Source organism: Periplaneta americana, chromosome 17 (genome assembly GCF_040183065.1).
Source record: "Periplaneta americana isolate PAMFEO1 chromosome 17, P.americana_PAMFEO1_priV1, whole genome shotgun sequence".
In the NCBI taxonomy this organism is placed as follows: domain Eukaryota; kingdom Metazoa; phylum Arthropoda; class Insecta; order Blattodea; family Blattidae; genus Periplaneta; species Periplaneta americana.
The window spans coordinates 3,327,400-3,343,750 of NC_091133.1; the positions used below are offsets into that span (position 1 = coordinate 3,327,400).

The 16,351-nt window shown below is 36.7% G+C and overlaps 1 protein-coding gene across 3 annotated transcripts in view; it reads left to right on the top strand.

Moving 5' to 3' along the window:
• LOC138693086 (zinc finger protein 501-like) overlaps positions 1–16,351 on the top strand; it is a 62,166-nt gene that overhangs the window by 16,842 nt on the left and 28,973 nt on the right. For 2 of the 3 annotated variants that reach the window (XM_069816685.1, XM_069816686.1), the window contains 2 exons: positions 2,573–2,710; positions 5,596–5,678. In XM_069816685.1, coding sequence (XP_069672786.1) covers positions 5,660–5,678 — 19 coding nt within the window. In that variant the 5' untranslated portion in view covers positions 2,573–2,710; positions 5,596–5,659. Of the gene's footprint in view, positions 1–2,572; positions 2,711–5,595; positions 5,679–12,408; positions 13,684–16,351 lie in introns of those variants that run through there. The other variant, XM_069816688.1, reaches the window with a different exon arrangement.

Consider the following 16,351-nt stretch of genomic DNA (forward strand, 5'->3'; position numbering starts at 1 on the left):
TTAAGGTATTGATATTTACTATCTTTTGCATAGATCTAATAGCAAAACAAGCTGAATTTATTTCATAACATTAGGAGTACGTAACAAAGTATATAAGTTAAACACTAAATGGTTATATTAAGTGAAGGTTCTCTTAAAGAACTGTTGAATAAACATGTTGAAACAGATGAAGAGGGTAATCGCAAGTGAAATTGGAGCAGTTTTGTACCTTTATAGCAAACGAAAATGCATCATGGAGGTCAATCAGCCAGGTCTTGATTGAACAGAACACAATCGTAAAATTTTGGCTTGATTTGTAATTTCTCAAATGAATATGGGATTCCTTGCAGTGCTTTGTAATGTCCCATGCCTCTTCTCGTCCGTGTTAATATGCATTGCAAGGTTATCATGGGTGAGTCACCAGCGTAGTTTGTAATTCGATGATCGAACTAAATTAAGCAATGCCGAATTTTACTTGATAAAAATTTTTAGAATATCTAATATTGAAGGTAACAATTAAGAAAAAAATTTTTTTTTTTTTTAAGAAATAGGTAAAAGATCCTAGACTACATGTTGTTGGTGTAGGTCTTTAAACGATTCCAGTAAAAAGATCATGCAGATATTTAATTAATTGTATATGTTATTATGTAAATGCTTTACGGTTGTACAACAATTATGCATATTTGATATTATTAACTATTTTATTATTCAGAATAGTGTTCTATAAAGTGTAATGTAAGTAAGCACGTGAATATGTTAGGAGAAAATCCACAAACGATTAGGGAAAACACGGGAATTTTACTTGAAGCAAGTAAAGAGATAGGTTTGGAAGTAAATCCCGAAAAGACAAAGTATATGATTATGTCTCGTGACGAGAATATTGTACGAAATGGAAATATAAAAATTGAAAATTTTTCTTTTGAAGAGGTGGAGAAGTTCAAATATCTTGGAGCAACAGCAACAAATATAAATGATACTCGGGAGGAAATTAACACAGAATAAATATGGGAAATGCCTGTTATTATTCGGTTGAGAAACTTTTATCATCCAGTCTGCTGTCGAAAAATCTGAAAGTTAGAATTTATAAAACAGTTATACTACTGGTTGTTCTGTACGGTTGTGAAACTTGGACTCTCACTTTGAGAGAAGAACAGAGATTAAGGGTGTTTGAGAATAAGGTGCTTAGGAAAATATTTGGGGCTAAGAGGGATGAAGTTACAGGAGAATGGAGAAAGTTACACAACACAGAACTGCACGCATTGTATTCTTCACCTGACATAATTAGGAACATTAAATCCAGACGTTTGAGATGGGCAGGACATGTAGCACGTATGGGCGAATCCAGAAATGCATATAGAGTGTTAGTTGGAAGGCCTGAGGGAAAAAGACCTTTAGGGAGGTCGAGACGTAGATGGGAAGATAATAGTAAAATGGATTTGAGGGAGGTGGGATATGATGATAGAGACTGGATTAATCTTGCTCAAGATAGGGATCAATGTGAGGGGGGGCAATGAACCTGCTGGTTCCTTAAAAGCCAGTAAGTAAGTAAGTAAGTATGTATAGTAAGCATGAAAAGTTTTGTTAATATAGTTTTTACAGTATCTAAGGTATAAGAAAAAATGAATTTCACTAAATTTTTGCAGGCCAATTGTGTACCTCACCCCTTAATCAAATCTAAGAGTTATTCACTTAAATTACTCAGAAATATTAATTCAAAATACTGTATTAATCATAAAACATACATACCTCAGTTTGGAAGCAGATTTTCAAATATCCCTCCTTCAGTCCACTTGGCTGCATGGATTTGAATGGCCCTCAGCATGGCTGTCCCCTAAGAAGAGTAGCTGATAACCAACATACAACACGTCACAGCGCAATCTGTCGTTTAGTTTACATTCCAGTGATTGTATTATGATCCAAGCAACTCCAAAACCATATGCACAGTACGACGTTTGGAGTTTTACAAATTACTTTCAAACTAATGATAATCGGACCCATGTTCATATGACATTTTATGCTCAAATGTTCTATCGAATTGATTCCTAAAGGGCGGCTCATTAGTCTTGAATCACTCTGTATACTGTACGGAATTTTGTTTTGTGACAATTTTAATTAAAACAGTATATTTCGCGGAAAATAATACCTTTCAACATTTGTTTCTCAATCGGCATGAATGTTGTGGTGAAACAAAGGTGGCAGTGGCGTGTGTTTCGCATTCAGTCACAGCTTACACCTTACTGCATAATTCATGACAATCACACTCACATTCCTACAAATTTCTAGCTATCGTATTGCGTAGCAAACCACACAGTATGTACTGATGTATTTGTATTTTCTTTGGTCTTAAAAGGAAAATAATTGTTTTAGATCCAAGACGCGCAGGTGCATATTTGTGTAACCAGGTTTTCTCAGTAGTTGTGGTCTAGATCTCCTTCTGCCTTATTTTCTTCCATTATTTCTTGTCTATACTACAAGGAGTTGAGGAGTGGCTAAACACTAGTATGAAGAACCAGCGTGCTGTATGTGTCAATTGTAATGCCGTTCAAACATTTAAGTACAAAGTACTCCTTTGAAATGTCTGTGTGTTCTCCAGGGAGTGAATTCATTGAATCTGCACTCAACTCGGATTAAGAAGGAGCCTGAGGTCTACAGTTGTGACCTCACATCAGACGTGACATTTGGGGAAATTGCAATGCCAAATAATTTTCAATTTGTGAAATGCGAAATTGAGGTGAGTGGAGCTTATATGGTTTGCTATCTCTTCTTCTTCTTATTCTTACAGTTTGTAATTCCAAGACTGATTTCTTCATCACAGTTGACATCTGTCTACATGTTTCTCGCATTGTTCTTTATTATATAAGACAGACATTAATATTGAGTGTAGAATTAATTTATTATTTTTGTTACAATTTGTGAATAGAATTGATCTGTGAATTATTCGTTAGTCATAAAATTTACTTAGTCTTACGTTAAAAAAGTGTAAAATTGTTAAAAAAGGCATATACCCTCGACAGACGGCCCGTTTCGACGCTATGTCGCGTCATCTTCACTGTCTCTTGAACCACTGGTGATCTTGCCTCTATGATGTGCATTTGTCGATGGTAGGGGTGGGGGTGTGTTGTTCCTGTTGTGGGGCTGGTTGTTTGTGTGTTATGATGTTCACAAGCAAAATATACCAATCAGGTCTCTTATTAACTACAAGAATGCACCAGCATACAAACTAGCGAAATATATAGACAACATTATAAAAAATAGTATACAATTTGAAAACCCAACAACAATAATCAACACCATAGGCTTAGTTAACAAAATAAAACACATTCTACACAATACATTAGCATCATTTGACATCGAAAACCTATATATATAAACATTCCAGTAACAGAAACACTTGAAATACTTCGAAAAATGCTTATCAAAAATAGCATACCACAGACTCACATTAACGAAATTATACACATCACAGAGATTATTACTAAACAAAATTATTTCACACATAACAATAAATATTATACACAGACTGAAGGATTACCAATGGGTTCACCTATATCAAGTATATTAGCTGAAATCTTTATTCACAACATAGAACAAACATACATACTAAACACCGATAACAACAAACACGCAGAAAAAATAATGTACTGGCATCGATATGTAGATGACATAATAGTCCTATATAATGGAAACAAAAGACAAATAGAAAACCGACATCAAAAGCTCAACAAAATACATCCCAAATTAAAGTATACAATAGAAACGGAACATAACCAAGCTATAAACTTCTTAGACATCACCATAACCAAAACAAATAACAGACACGAATTCAAAATATACAGGAAACCCACTACAACCACAACACATATACACAATTCATCAAATCATCCCATACAACATAAACATGCAGCTTTCCGTACAATGACACACAGATTAATTAATATACCAATGAACAATGACAACTACACTGAAGAATTAAACACAATAAAATATATAGCACAAGACAATGGATACAACCCTAACATAATAGACACACTAATAAAAAAGGCAAAACAAAAACAGAACAAACCAACACAAACAGCACGCGAGAATAAATACATAACATTAACATATCACAATACCAATACTCACAAAATTGCAACTTCATTCAGAAAACTAAAATACAAGATAGCGTACAAAACAAATAATACAATACAAAAATACCTAAATAATCACATTAAACATTCAAATAAATATAATTCAACTGGAGTTTACAAACTAAAATGCAATAGTTGCCCACATTTTTACATAGGACAGACAGGAAGATCCTTTCACACAAGATATAATGAACATATTAGAGCTATAACTAAACCCTACATCACATCAAATTATGCAGATCACATTATCAACAATAATCATGACTACAAAATATAGAAACAGATATGGAAATTTTACACATCACACCAAAAAGTTCACAATTAAACATCCTAGAACAGTACGAAATATATAAGAATACAATAGCATACCCACAATATATACTTAACAACAATTGCAGTTCAATACACACACATTATTCAACGTCATAATACATCATAACACACAAACAGCCAGCCCCCACCATAGGAACAACACACCCCCACCCCTACCATCGACAAATGCACATCATAGAGGCAAGATAACCAGTGGTTCAACAGACACGGAAGATGACGCGACATAGCGTCGAAACGGGCCGTCTGTCGAAGGTATATGCCTTTTTTAACAATTTTACACTTTTTTAACGTAAGACTAAGTAAATTGTATGGTTTTAACAAAGTGTTAACGAGAACTTTAATCAATAAATATTCGTTAGTCTTTAAATTATTTACTTTCATTACCATCCGCATGGCAAAAGATCTCTAGGTCATCCGAAGAAGAGATGGACTGAAAATTCTAGTTTGAGATCGTAACAAGGCACTCGGCCTAATACTTGTTATGAAGACGTCGACTACGATGACGACTTTCAACACGTACCTATACATTTTGTTCGAATATGTGGGAGATGCTATGTTAAATTGAGGTCGTTGTTTGGTCAACTGTTCGAAGACAGGGTTCAACCTTACAAGTGACACCAGAAAGGCATCACTCGTGAGACAAACTAGAGTATATTTTCATGTTGTCTTTACATTAATTTCCTCTGAAACCTTGACACTTTTTATAATCTGCCTTTATTATACACCATTAAGCACGGCGTCTTCTGTTATTTGAAAGCCAGTAACACAATGAGAGTATTATTAATTATTGGTATATTGTAACTTGAACAGATGTTTTATTTCAGTTTTTATATTTGATAAAATTTACATTAATGTCCAGCGATTAAGTAGCTACTTAGATATTGTTAGGTTGATGTGGATTCCACCAAATTAGTCACTGGAAAGTGAAATAGTTTACAGTTTACAGACTATTCTTGCATCACATTAAATTTAGTTCATTTATGATATATATTTGGCAGAGGAATCCCTTGAAAAATCTGGCCCATAAAATGTCTTCTTTACTTGAAATTTTACTTAGACATAGGATTTAAATGCAAGTCTCCAGTATTAAAAATGTAAGTAGAGTATTTGTTCATATTTACTTGTGTTATTTCTCCGTATTATTTATTCTTAGGAAGAATTGTGTGAGTTGGACAGAGTGAAGGAGGAGTTGAAGTTCGAAGTAACAGCAGAGGAGGATGAGATTTTCACTGAAAGGTAAGGATAGTGTGCCAGTCTTCATTTGAGTTCTCTTACCTGGTCACCAGCAGAAACGACGCCACTATAAAAGACGTCAACATTAATTAAAATACTGTAACTTTTATGCAACAATGTGACTTTTATTTCCACCTTTAACCACACACCCGTGAACAATGGGTATTCCACTCAACATAGCAACACAGTAGTCGTTATTGCACTCCACACAGCGACAGTGACAATACACGTGTATTATTGAGAAGAACAAAAATGTACTCCTAATTTCAACTAATCTTTACAAAACACTATGTCCAGAACAAAACTGTCAGTTCTCAGTTCCCAGTACGTCGAACCCGAGTCTTCCAAATACAGTTCACTGCATTTGAACCGAAGTCTTCCAGATACAATTCACTGCATTTGAACCCAAGCCTTCCAGATACAGTTCACTGTACTTCGAACCCAAGCCTTCCAGATACAGTTCACTGTACTTCGAACCCAAGCCTTCCAGATACAGTTCACTACATTTGAACCGAAGTCTTCCAGATAAAATTTACTGCATTTGAACCCAAGCCTTCCAGATACAGTTCACTGTACTTCGAACCCGAGTCTTCCAGATACAGTTCACTGCATTTGAACCGAAGTCTTCCAGATACAATTCACTGCATTTGAACCCAAGCCTTCCAGATACAGTTCACTGTACTTCGAACCCAAGCCTTCCAGATACAGTTCACTGCATTTGAACCGAAGTCTTCCAGATAAAATTCACTGCATTTGAACCCAAGCCTTCCAAATACAGTTCACTGTACTTCGAACCCAAGCCTTTCAGATACAGTTCACTGCATTTTCACCCAAGTCTTCCAGATACAATTCACTGCATTTGAATCCAAGTCTTCCAGATACAGTTCACTGCACTTCGACTCAAGCCTTCCAGACGCGGTTCCCTGCACGTCGACCCCCCCCCTCCAGATGCGGTTCCTTGCACGTCGAATCCAAGACCTCTGGCTACGTTGCACTCGCCTGAATACTGCCACAGTTACGGACTCACTCAAGTTCACTGCATCTCGAACTCACACCCTCTAGATACGTCTCCGCTGACTGAAGACTAACTAGCTCTCTCGCAGCTGACTGACTTCTCGTCGCAACTCACGGTGTTATTTCTTGCCTAGAATGTTCTGCGTCGCGAAGCCTCTGGGTCTCCACATCTTCCAAGCGCTTCCTTACTTCAGCTCTCTCTGCTCCACGTCGGGACCGCAGTTTTCCTTCCCCTTGCCCCACGCCACGCCCCAGCGTCTACCGAAGTCCGAGTTCCGCTTCCCCGCTCCTTCTCGCTCCGTGCCGTGCTGGATGCGCGCGCACACTCCCCAGGCCACCAGGATTTTCCAGAACGCTCCAGACAGGTGCCACAGTATATAACATGTATTAGATAATGACATAGAACACTGGAAGGTGAAGGAAAAACATAAAATTACGTGACATTAGTATTACAGTTCATACTTCCACTTATAGATACATTACATGAGTTTTTAATAAGATTATTATAATACACTTTTGGCCATGTAATAGATTGCAGTATACATCCGATGTGGAAGTTTTCTTCTGCATTATGTAAGAGTTTCGTATGAATTTGCCAGCGTTAGGGACGTAATGGAGAGGGCATGCACGAGTGAATTATAAAGTAGGAATATGGTTATTTACTTCTAGAAGTGTGTAACTGATAACACCATGAACTATATTATATTGTTTCATAATGCACAAAATATGTAACTAGAAAGTATGTGTCTTTACTGCCACTGTTTATTTTCTTTTGCTGTGAGCATTTCATTGTGTTTCTCTTTGTCTTTCAAAGTTGTCTTGGTACTTCTTCAACATTATTCTATATCTGGAACCAACAGTCCCCATAAATGTGTAATATAATTCTATTTCGAATGCTGCTCAGTAATTCAGTCTCTTTTAGATCGTTGCTTTGCCTTATGGTGGCAGAGAGCACATACATGATTGCTCTGTATGTTATATCGACATCTAAGAATGAAAACCTCGTATATCTTATTTTCTAAATTTTACAGGAGAGCAAAAAATCGATATACAAGGTTTTCACATTTAAATAGATGGCTCGTAAGTCGGAAATTCTATGATTCCGACATACAAGGTTTTCACATTCAAATAGATGGCTCGTAAGTCGGATTTTCTATAATGACTAGAGATACGTGGTTTTCATTTTAAAATTAAAGCATAAAGAGATACGTGGTTTTCAATTTTTCCCTTTTTTCATGGAAAAAAAAAAATTAAAAATGAAAATTTTGCAATTGTAGACCATAAGAGCACGGGCTTTCCTATAAATTTGAGTGAAAATCGCATTTTCGAAAAAAAGTCGACTTACGAGGTTTTCATTCTTAGGTGTCGATATCAGAATGCGTGTAGTTGATGAATTATGTTATGTTTCTCAATTGCCTCCTGATCGCCTTCTCTGCCATTTGTTTGTGTCATTAGTTATCCAGTTTACTATTAATACGACATCATATGTAGAGAGAAAGGCTCATTTGTCATTCTTGTTAAACGGTTATTTCCGTCTAGATTACCATTTGCTTATTTTCCAGAGAAGCTGCTTCTGAAATGTCTACTTTGATATCTTATACATTAATTTCGTTATTTGCAGATATACGTTCTTCATCATATCAAGACGATTCATCTACATTATATTCAGAATTTATAATCTTTATCCATAAGTGTGTATTGTGGTGAGATGCAATTGCCTTCCTGCAAAATGATGTATTGGTGACTTTTTAATCATGTGCATTTTCTTATCCAAGACTGGCTTAATATAAGATTAATTTGTTTATTTTCATTTTTTCGATATCATGGTAAAGTCAACGTCCTATCTCAGTGTAACATAATAGAGTTGACTCAGTATGCAGATCATCCATATTGTATGTATGTATGTATGTATGTATGTATGTATGTATGTATGTGTGTATGTATTTATTCACACTGGAAATGCGTAAATACCCGCTAGCAGTGGTAACTAATTATACTCAATAATGACAATTAATAATATAATAATAATAATAATAATAATAATAATAATAATAACAATAATAATAATAATAACAATAATAATAATAATAACAATAATAATAATAATAACAAAAATAATAACAATAATAATAACAATAATAATAATAATAATAACAATAATAATAATAACAATAATAATAATAACAATAATAATAATAATAACAATGATAATAATAATAACAATAATAATAATAACAATAATAATAATAATAACAATAATAATAATAATAATAATAATAACAATAATAATAATAACAATAATAATAACAATAATAATAACAATAATAATATTAATAATAATAATAATAATAATAATAATGATCATAATAATATAATAATATTAACAATGAGCATCCTAAATTAAATGAAGCACAAGCACTTAAAATAACATGTAAAGTAAATCTAATTTGTATCTAAACACTGAATTCAATCTTAAACCCACGAGTATATATGATATGTTCATGCATGCAAAGCTGCCTTTCGACACTACACTCATTTCGCTCTCTACTCATCTCTGTGCTGGAACTACGGAACATTTCACTGACACTGTCCTGATTTCACTAACACTTTAAAACTTCACTGACACTAACACAGTTCACTGACACAACACACTTTTTCACTGATACAACACTTCAAATAACAAAGCATCAATCGCACCCTCATGATTCCATAGAATCGTACTTACTATATTAAGCTCAATATCGTTAGCCTAGACCCTATTGCAAACTATTTTAGCACGTTCACTCAAACTCGCACCCTTTCACTGTAAATCAACCTCTTTTCTCTGCCACTGTAACTCTCAGAATTTACCTATAAGCTCACTGCACTTTCACTACAACACACTGCACACCCAATATAAATCACTGCAGATCCACTATGTTTCTCTGCTTACCCACTGTACTTGTAAAACAACAATCTACTGTGCATAATATATTACCGTCTATTAGTAAAGTCCTTAAGCCTAGTTTTAAATACATTTTTGGTTATTGGTGAAGCCTGTAGTAAGTCTGTAGGTAGAACATTCCAGTCCCTGATAACAGTGGCGGCCGGTGAAGTTTGGGTCTAGGTGTTGCACTTTCTGTGATGAGAGGGGTAGAATTAGTTACCTTTATCACTACATGGTCATGAACATTTTAATCCAATGCTTGTACTTAAATGATTAATATCAGTAATGCCCGCGACTGTTCCCCATCAAACAAAATACGTTGAAAACAAAACAGTGCGTTTTTCTCTTCACAACCACAAAGCCAGTCATGATTATTGTAAATTTCCTTTCTAAAAATTCCCTTGAACTGTCTTTTCCCCGTAGTAACTGTCTGGACAATATTTAGATCAGGCAATGGTCTACCAAATTCTTTAATTTTTTTATTTTTCGTCAGAAAGTACAGAGAAGCTCTTGTTTTGTAAACTATTTACAGAATTCGTAATGGTAAAAGCATATACATCACAATCTTGAAGAAAACATCACTTCACTATGCTCTATGAAAATTGTGATAACTACCACATTTCACATAGAACTCATTAAACTCCAGAAAAGTTCCTGTTTTTTGAACTACTTACAAAATTCATAACGTTATATGCCTACGTACCTATGTCACAAACTTGACGAGAATATCACATCCAATAAAAAAAATTGTATTATGCAGCACAATTCACATAAAACTATTTAAATTCCAACAAAAACTAAATATTTAAGAGAGGATTAAATGGATTTCACACGATTATAAAATGACTGGACCACATGCTCACCTAGCTGTCAGGAAACAGGAAGTCAGGAAGTGAGAAACCACGTGAGAAATGAAGACTCTGAAAAAAAATCTGAAAGTTTCGTCTCAAGTCACGATTCATCCAGCGAATGTGTCCATTCGGAATGGTCACTTCTGCAATCTACGGGCAAATACAAGAACTATTTCCTTCCGGTTGTTGCAAGAGCTTTGCCGCGACCAGCTGTGTTAACTGCTGGGATAGGGAGCTCTGAGCTGAGCCTACCTTCAGTACCAGCTGGTACACGAATCTGGCTGTTGCTTGAGCCGCACAATGACCACTTCTGAAGTATTCACAATTTGATGAATTTTATAAAAGCTGATTATTTTATACTCGAATTCTTGAATGATATATAAATAAAAAAATGTGTATATTTAAATTGGACGAGAAGGAAACTTAAAATCTGTTTAGTTATTTAATATAAACAAAATTTTAATGTGCGGGAAAATCTTGGTCGTTGTGCAATGCTGCAACATGATCAGCGGCTGCCACTGCCTGATAATAGATTGGGAAAGAGAAACTTTCCAGTGTCCGTCCGCCATCTTCTTTCCCTCAATTTATACGAGTAATCGTTCCTTGAAGAGTCATTTGGCGGCTGCAACCTATTTCTGTATTTCTCCAGGCAGGCTCACCTCTGTATGTTTTGAACATTGAAAATGAGAATAATTCTGAACTTTTATACGTATTATATCAGACATTTTACGTTGTAAATAGTAATGTAACATTAAAATTGTTTCTCACAGCACAATGCATAAGAGTCTGATATCAGCTATTCACTTCCAACATTTCAATGTGATTACACACACAACCCCCCCCCCTCTCACTGAGTGCTTATTTACTGCAAAATAATATTTTCGCTAATATGTTTTCGCGGGATATCAGCCGAGTTAAGATTTTGGAATGCTCCAAGCTTTCGACTGCTATCTCTGCAGCCATCTTCAGGGAAGTGATGTCCGAACAGAAAGTCGAAAGGTTATATATAGATGTGGCTGTCTCAGGTGAAACGGGATTGGTTGGCGGATCGGCCAATCCGGGGCCGGGAATTGTCATCGCTCGTAAGCTCCGCCCCTCCCGGGATTACTGCGTGAAGTTTGGCGGGCGGCGAGCCCTGTTCCGCCGGTTGGAATCGGTTGCCGTCCTCGGTCCGTGATCTTCATGACCTTGATTGTAAGAGGGCCTGAGTTGGTCTAAGGCCGGTGTCCATGCCTGACTGAGCTGGAGTCCACTGTCTCTGTTAAAGTTGTTTTTCTCCAGCTTGATCTCTATGGCCTCCTTGATTGTACGATCCCAGTAGTGGCTTGATTTGTTAATGACCTTGGTGTGGTCAAACAGTATTTTATGCTCCTTTTCTATGCTGTGTTGCGCCACTGCAGTTTGACCACACCAAGGTCATTAACAAATCAAGCCACTACTGGGATCGTACAATCAAGGAGGCCATAGAGATCAAGCTGGAGAAAAACAACTTTAACAGAGACAGTGGACTCCAGCTCAGTCAGGCATGGACACCGGCCTTAGACCAACTCAGGCCCTCTTACAATCAAGGTCATGAAGATCACGGACCGAGGACGGCAACCGATTCCAACCGGCGGAACAGGGCTCGCCGCCCGCCAAACTTCACGCAGTAATCCCGGGAGGGGCGGAGCTTACGAGCGATGACAATTCCCGGCCCCGGATTGGCCGATCCGCCAACCAATCCCGTTTCACCTGAGACAGCCACATCTATATATAACCTTTCGACTTTCTGTTCGGACATCACTTCCCTGAAGATGGCTGCAGAGATAGCAGTCGAAAGCTTGGAGCATTCCAAAATCTTAACTCGGCTGATATCCCGCGAAAACATATTAGCGAACCAACGCCGAGAAAGCCTCAAATCATAAATAATATTTTGTACACTGATAGTTCTTTTTCATCGCAGTCTTGCAGATACACATGACAACTCAGTGTCATCGGAGTGTGGTGGTAGTTCACATGAAGAGCATGCGACTGCATATCACGATGCCAAAGAGTCTCTTTCCTCAGCAAACATTATGCGGACTGCTACAGACGAGAAGGAATTCGTATGCGATGTGTGTGGAAAGTGTTTCTCGTTTGCGAGAAACCTGAAAAGGCATGTCCTGATGCACACAGGCGAAAAGCCTTTCAGTTGTGACGTTTGTGGTAAGTTGTTTATGACTCAGGCTTATCTGAATCGTCACAGACGTCTGCACACAGGCCAGAAACCTTTCAAATGCGATATCTGTGAAAAGTGTTTTTCGCAATCACCTCATTTAAAAAGCCATAAGCGTCAACATACCGGCGAAAAACCATTCAAATGCGATGTCTGTGGAAAATGTTTTTCTCAGTCTGGACCTCTGAGATGCCATAAACGCCAGCATACTGGTGAGAAACCATTTAAATGTGATGTGTGTGAAAAGTGTTTCTCCCAATCGTCTTGTTTAAAAAGCCACAAACGTCGGCATACCGGCGAAAAACCATTCAAATGCAATGTTTGTGGGAAATGTTTCTCGCAATCCGGTCAGCTAATTGGACATGAACGCCAGCATACTGGCGAAAAGCCATTCAAATGTGACGTTTGTGGAAAGGTTTTTGCGTACAAAAACAAACTTCGAAGTCATGTAGTCAAGCATATTGACAACCAACCATTCAGTTAATAGACTTGACCTCCTCCTCATTGCCAAGGCACCATTCAAGTGTGCAGTGTTTATGGGGAGTTCAAAGAAACCAGTTCGACTACAATCCTGGAAACAAAATATGGCAATCTTGAATCTAACTGGTTCAAAAGCAGCCGTCATCATATTACTCTATTTGTCACTACACTAGTTTAGTGATCCTGAAATCAAAAGGATCATAGATTCCACCACATCATGAGGGCAATGGACATTAATCATGTCAATCCATGACGTAACTCTTGTGCTTGTTGTGTTGCAACTTGCACGTGAGACAATATGACATTGAAAATGATAGAAATTTGCACTTGAAAGAAGACAGCTTTGTTGCTATATGGTGCGTTTAGTTGAAATAATTTACTTAATGTCTTATTAACAGTGACTGACTGTTACGTTTGTACTACTGCGACTTGAACATGGAAGAGAATTTCATTCTGGAGCAAAATGGCTACTCCTACTGTCAGTGTATAATTAATTCATGATGTGTTGACTTATTATCAATAATAAAGATAATATAATTTTGTCATTATTGTACGTGCTTATCGGATCATTATGTCAATGAAGTCACACCTGTGGAGTAACGGTCAGCGCGTCTGGCCGCGAAACCAAGCGGCCCGGGTTCGAATCCCGGTCAGGGCAAGTTATGTGGTTGAGGTTTTTTTCCGGGGTTTTCCCTCAACCCAATACGAGCAAATGCTGGGTAACTTTCGGTGCTGGACCCCGGACTCATTTCACCGGCATTATCACCTTCATATCATTGAGATGCTGAATAACCTAGACGTTGATACAGCGTCGTAAAATAACCCAATAAAATAAAAATAAAAAATGTCAATGAAAATGTTACGAGCTATTGACATTCACAATTCTGAACATACATCACAGATATTGAGATAATAAATTAATTCGTACATAATCAGATCAATGGATAATAATAGTGTGTTTCGCTCCAATGTATCTAATTTCAATTGCCTGTAAAAAGCTGAACGTTAAAAGAATACAATGAAATAAGGTGCCATCTTAAAGGAAACCTTGTAAAGTTTTATAATGTTTTGAATTCCAGCTCTTGTGAAGCAGGCCTGTGTGACTTAAGGGGACACCATTTGAATGCTGCTCGAACATTTCCCACTATCACTTCCGATACTTTATGGCCGCCCCATGCTTTTTCAACACACTACCAGTAGTTAGAATGTGTCATGTCATTTGTTTATGCTTTTAGGAGTCATTGCATCTCAGTTGAACACTTGCCTAAATGTTCTCAACAATTGGATTTTAATTTGGCACACCAGAGCACTACCTGTGTGTGCTCCTGTGTTAGCACCATGACTGACTGTGTACTGAAACATACATAAAATAATGACATTTACGACAAAAAGATTCTCCTATGGCTGCCATAAAATTCAGATGAGTAGTTCCAATTCATTTCAGTTTTTATTATATTGAAGCGTAAATTTGTTTGTATTAAAACTAGTCTCGAAAGGTTTTATTTAAAGTTTCGGTGTCTAGAGCACTTTTACTTCATTTTGTCATATTATGTAAAAAAAAAAAATAAACGTAGTATCGATATATGAATTAACCTACACGAGTGCGAGGCATAGCACGCCTGTTGTGATGTCACAGATTCTGGCGTAAGGCCTGTAGACCTTTACGTGGACGCGTTTATTAAGGAAATTAGGCATGCTTATCAAGATGACGGTGTGCGCACTGGTGCTGTCTTTGTTTTGTAGTAGGGGGAGCTACTCTATTCTATTCTGTACTCCTTGCGCAAACCAATCTGAAATCTCAAAGATTCATGCGCATTAAGATAGTTGTGCTTAACTTTTATCCAGTGGACTGGCGGTAACACACACTTACTGTACATTTTGCATTACTATCTTATATTTTTCATTTTTATCTATATTTGCTAATAAAACATACGATCAAATTTAATTACCTACCTATATTTGCTGATAGAATATGCGATTAAACTTAATTACGTCTTCGATATATTAGATTAGTAAATTATTTTGCAGTACATGAGTGTTCTTGCAAAGATGGGCTGATTATGCGCAATATTTGAGATTGCAGTAGGCCTAGTTTTCGGTTGTCAAGCCAAGAATCTAATCTTACGGCCTTATCTCTACCAGGTTAAATAAATAAATACTAAATGGTTTATTTTTTCTTGTTTAGAAGAGACCTGTAATATAACCTTCAGTTTTATTCATGCAAGAAATTATATGTAGTTTTTGTTAAAAATGTTATGTTTTATTTAACGACGCTCGCAACTGCAGAGATTATATCAGCGTCGCCGGATGCGCCAGAATTTTGTCCCGCAGGAGTTCTTATACATGCGAGTAAAACTACTGACATGAGCCTATCGCATTTAAGCACACTTAAATGCCATCAACCTGGCCCGGGATCGAACCCGCAACCTTGGGCATAGAAGGCCAGCGCTATACCAACTCTCCAACCAGGTCGACTGTAGTTTTTAATTACATATCTTATAAACGTGGTCTTTTGGCCTGCGTTCTGTATTTTAATTCAGGGGCATCTCTTATTACAGGCCATCAGTAGTCAGCACCTCCATTTGCCCTGATACAATCATTCTAGAGTATATCTTGATTAAAATGTTTGCCATATTCTTCGATTACTGTGCCGTGATTTTCAGGGAGGAAGTTCAGGTGTGGGGAGGAAAATTATCTTCAAAAACATGCTGGACCCCATTCCATTATATGCCATCAACATATTGTCCATGATTCTCTGTCATATGTTTCCCTTTTATTACCAAGGAAATGAAGTAGAACTCTAGAGAAGGCTTGCCATGCAATTTCCTCCTTGTCACTTATAATTCCATGAAAATATTCATAGGCCAGTAGTTTTCTTATTTGAGGACCTATGAATATTCCTTCTTTGATTTTAGATTTACTTGAATGTATAAATTTGTGAAAGAGGTACCTAAATGCTTCTGCATTTCGATTCATTCCCATTTCAAAGTTTTTCGTTACTTCCAATTTAATATGCGACGCAGCTAATATTATTGTGCTCTCATCAACCAGTGATCTGGAAACAACATTTTTTATACCTGATTCTAAGTTTTGTATGAGAGGTCATTGCTTACTTGAATAATCTTTATCCTTTGCACGACTATGCCTCTCACATAAAAAGCAGCAATATTTTGTATTACCTTGCCGAAGACCTTATATGATTTTCAAATCT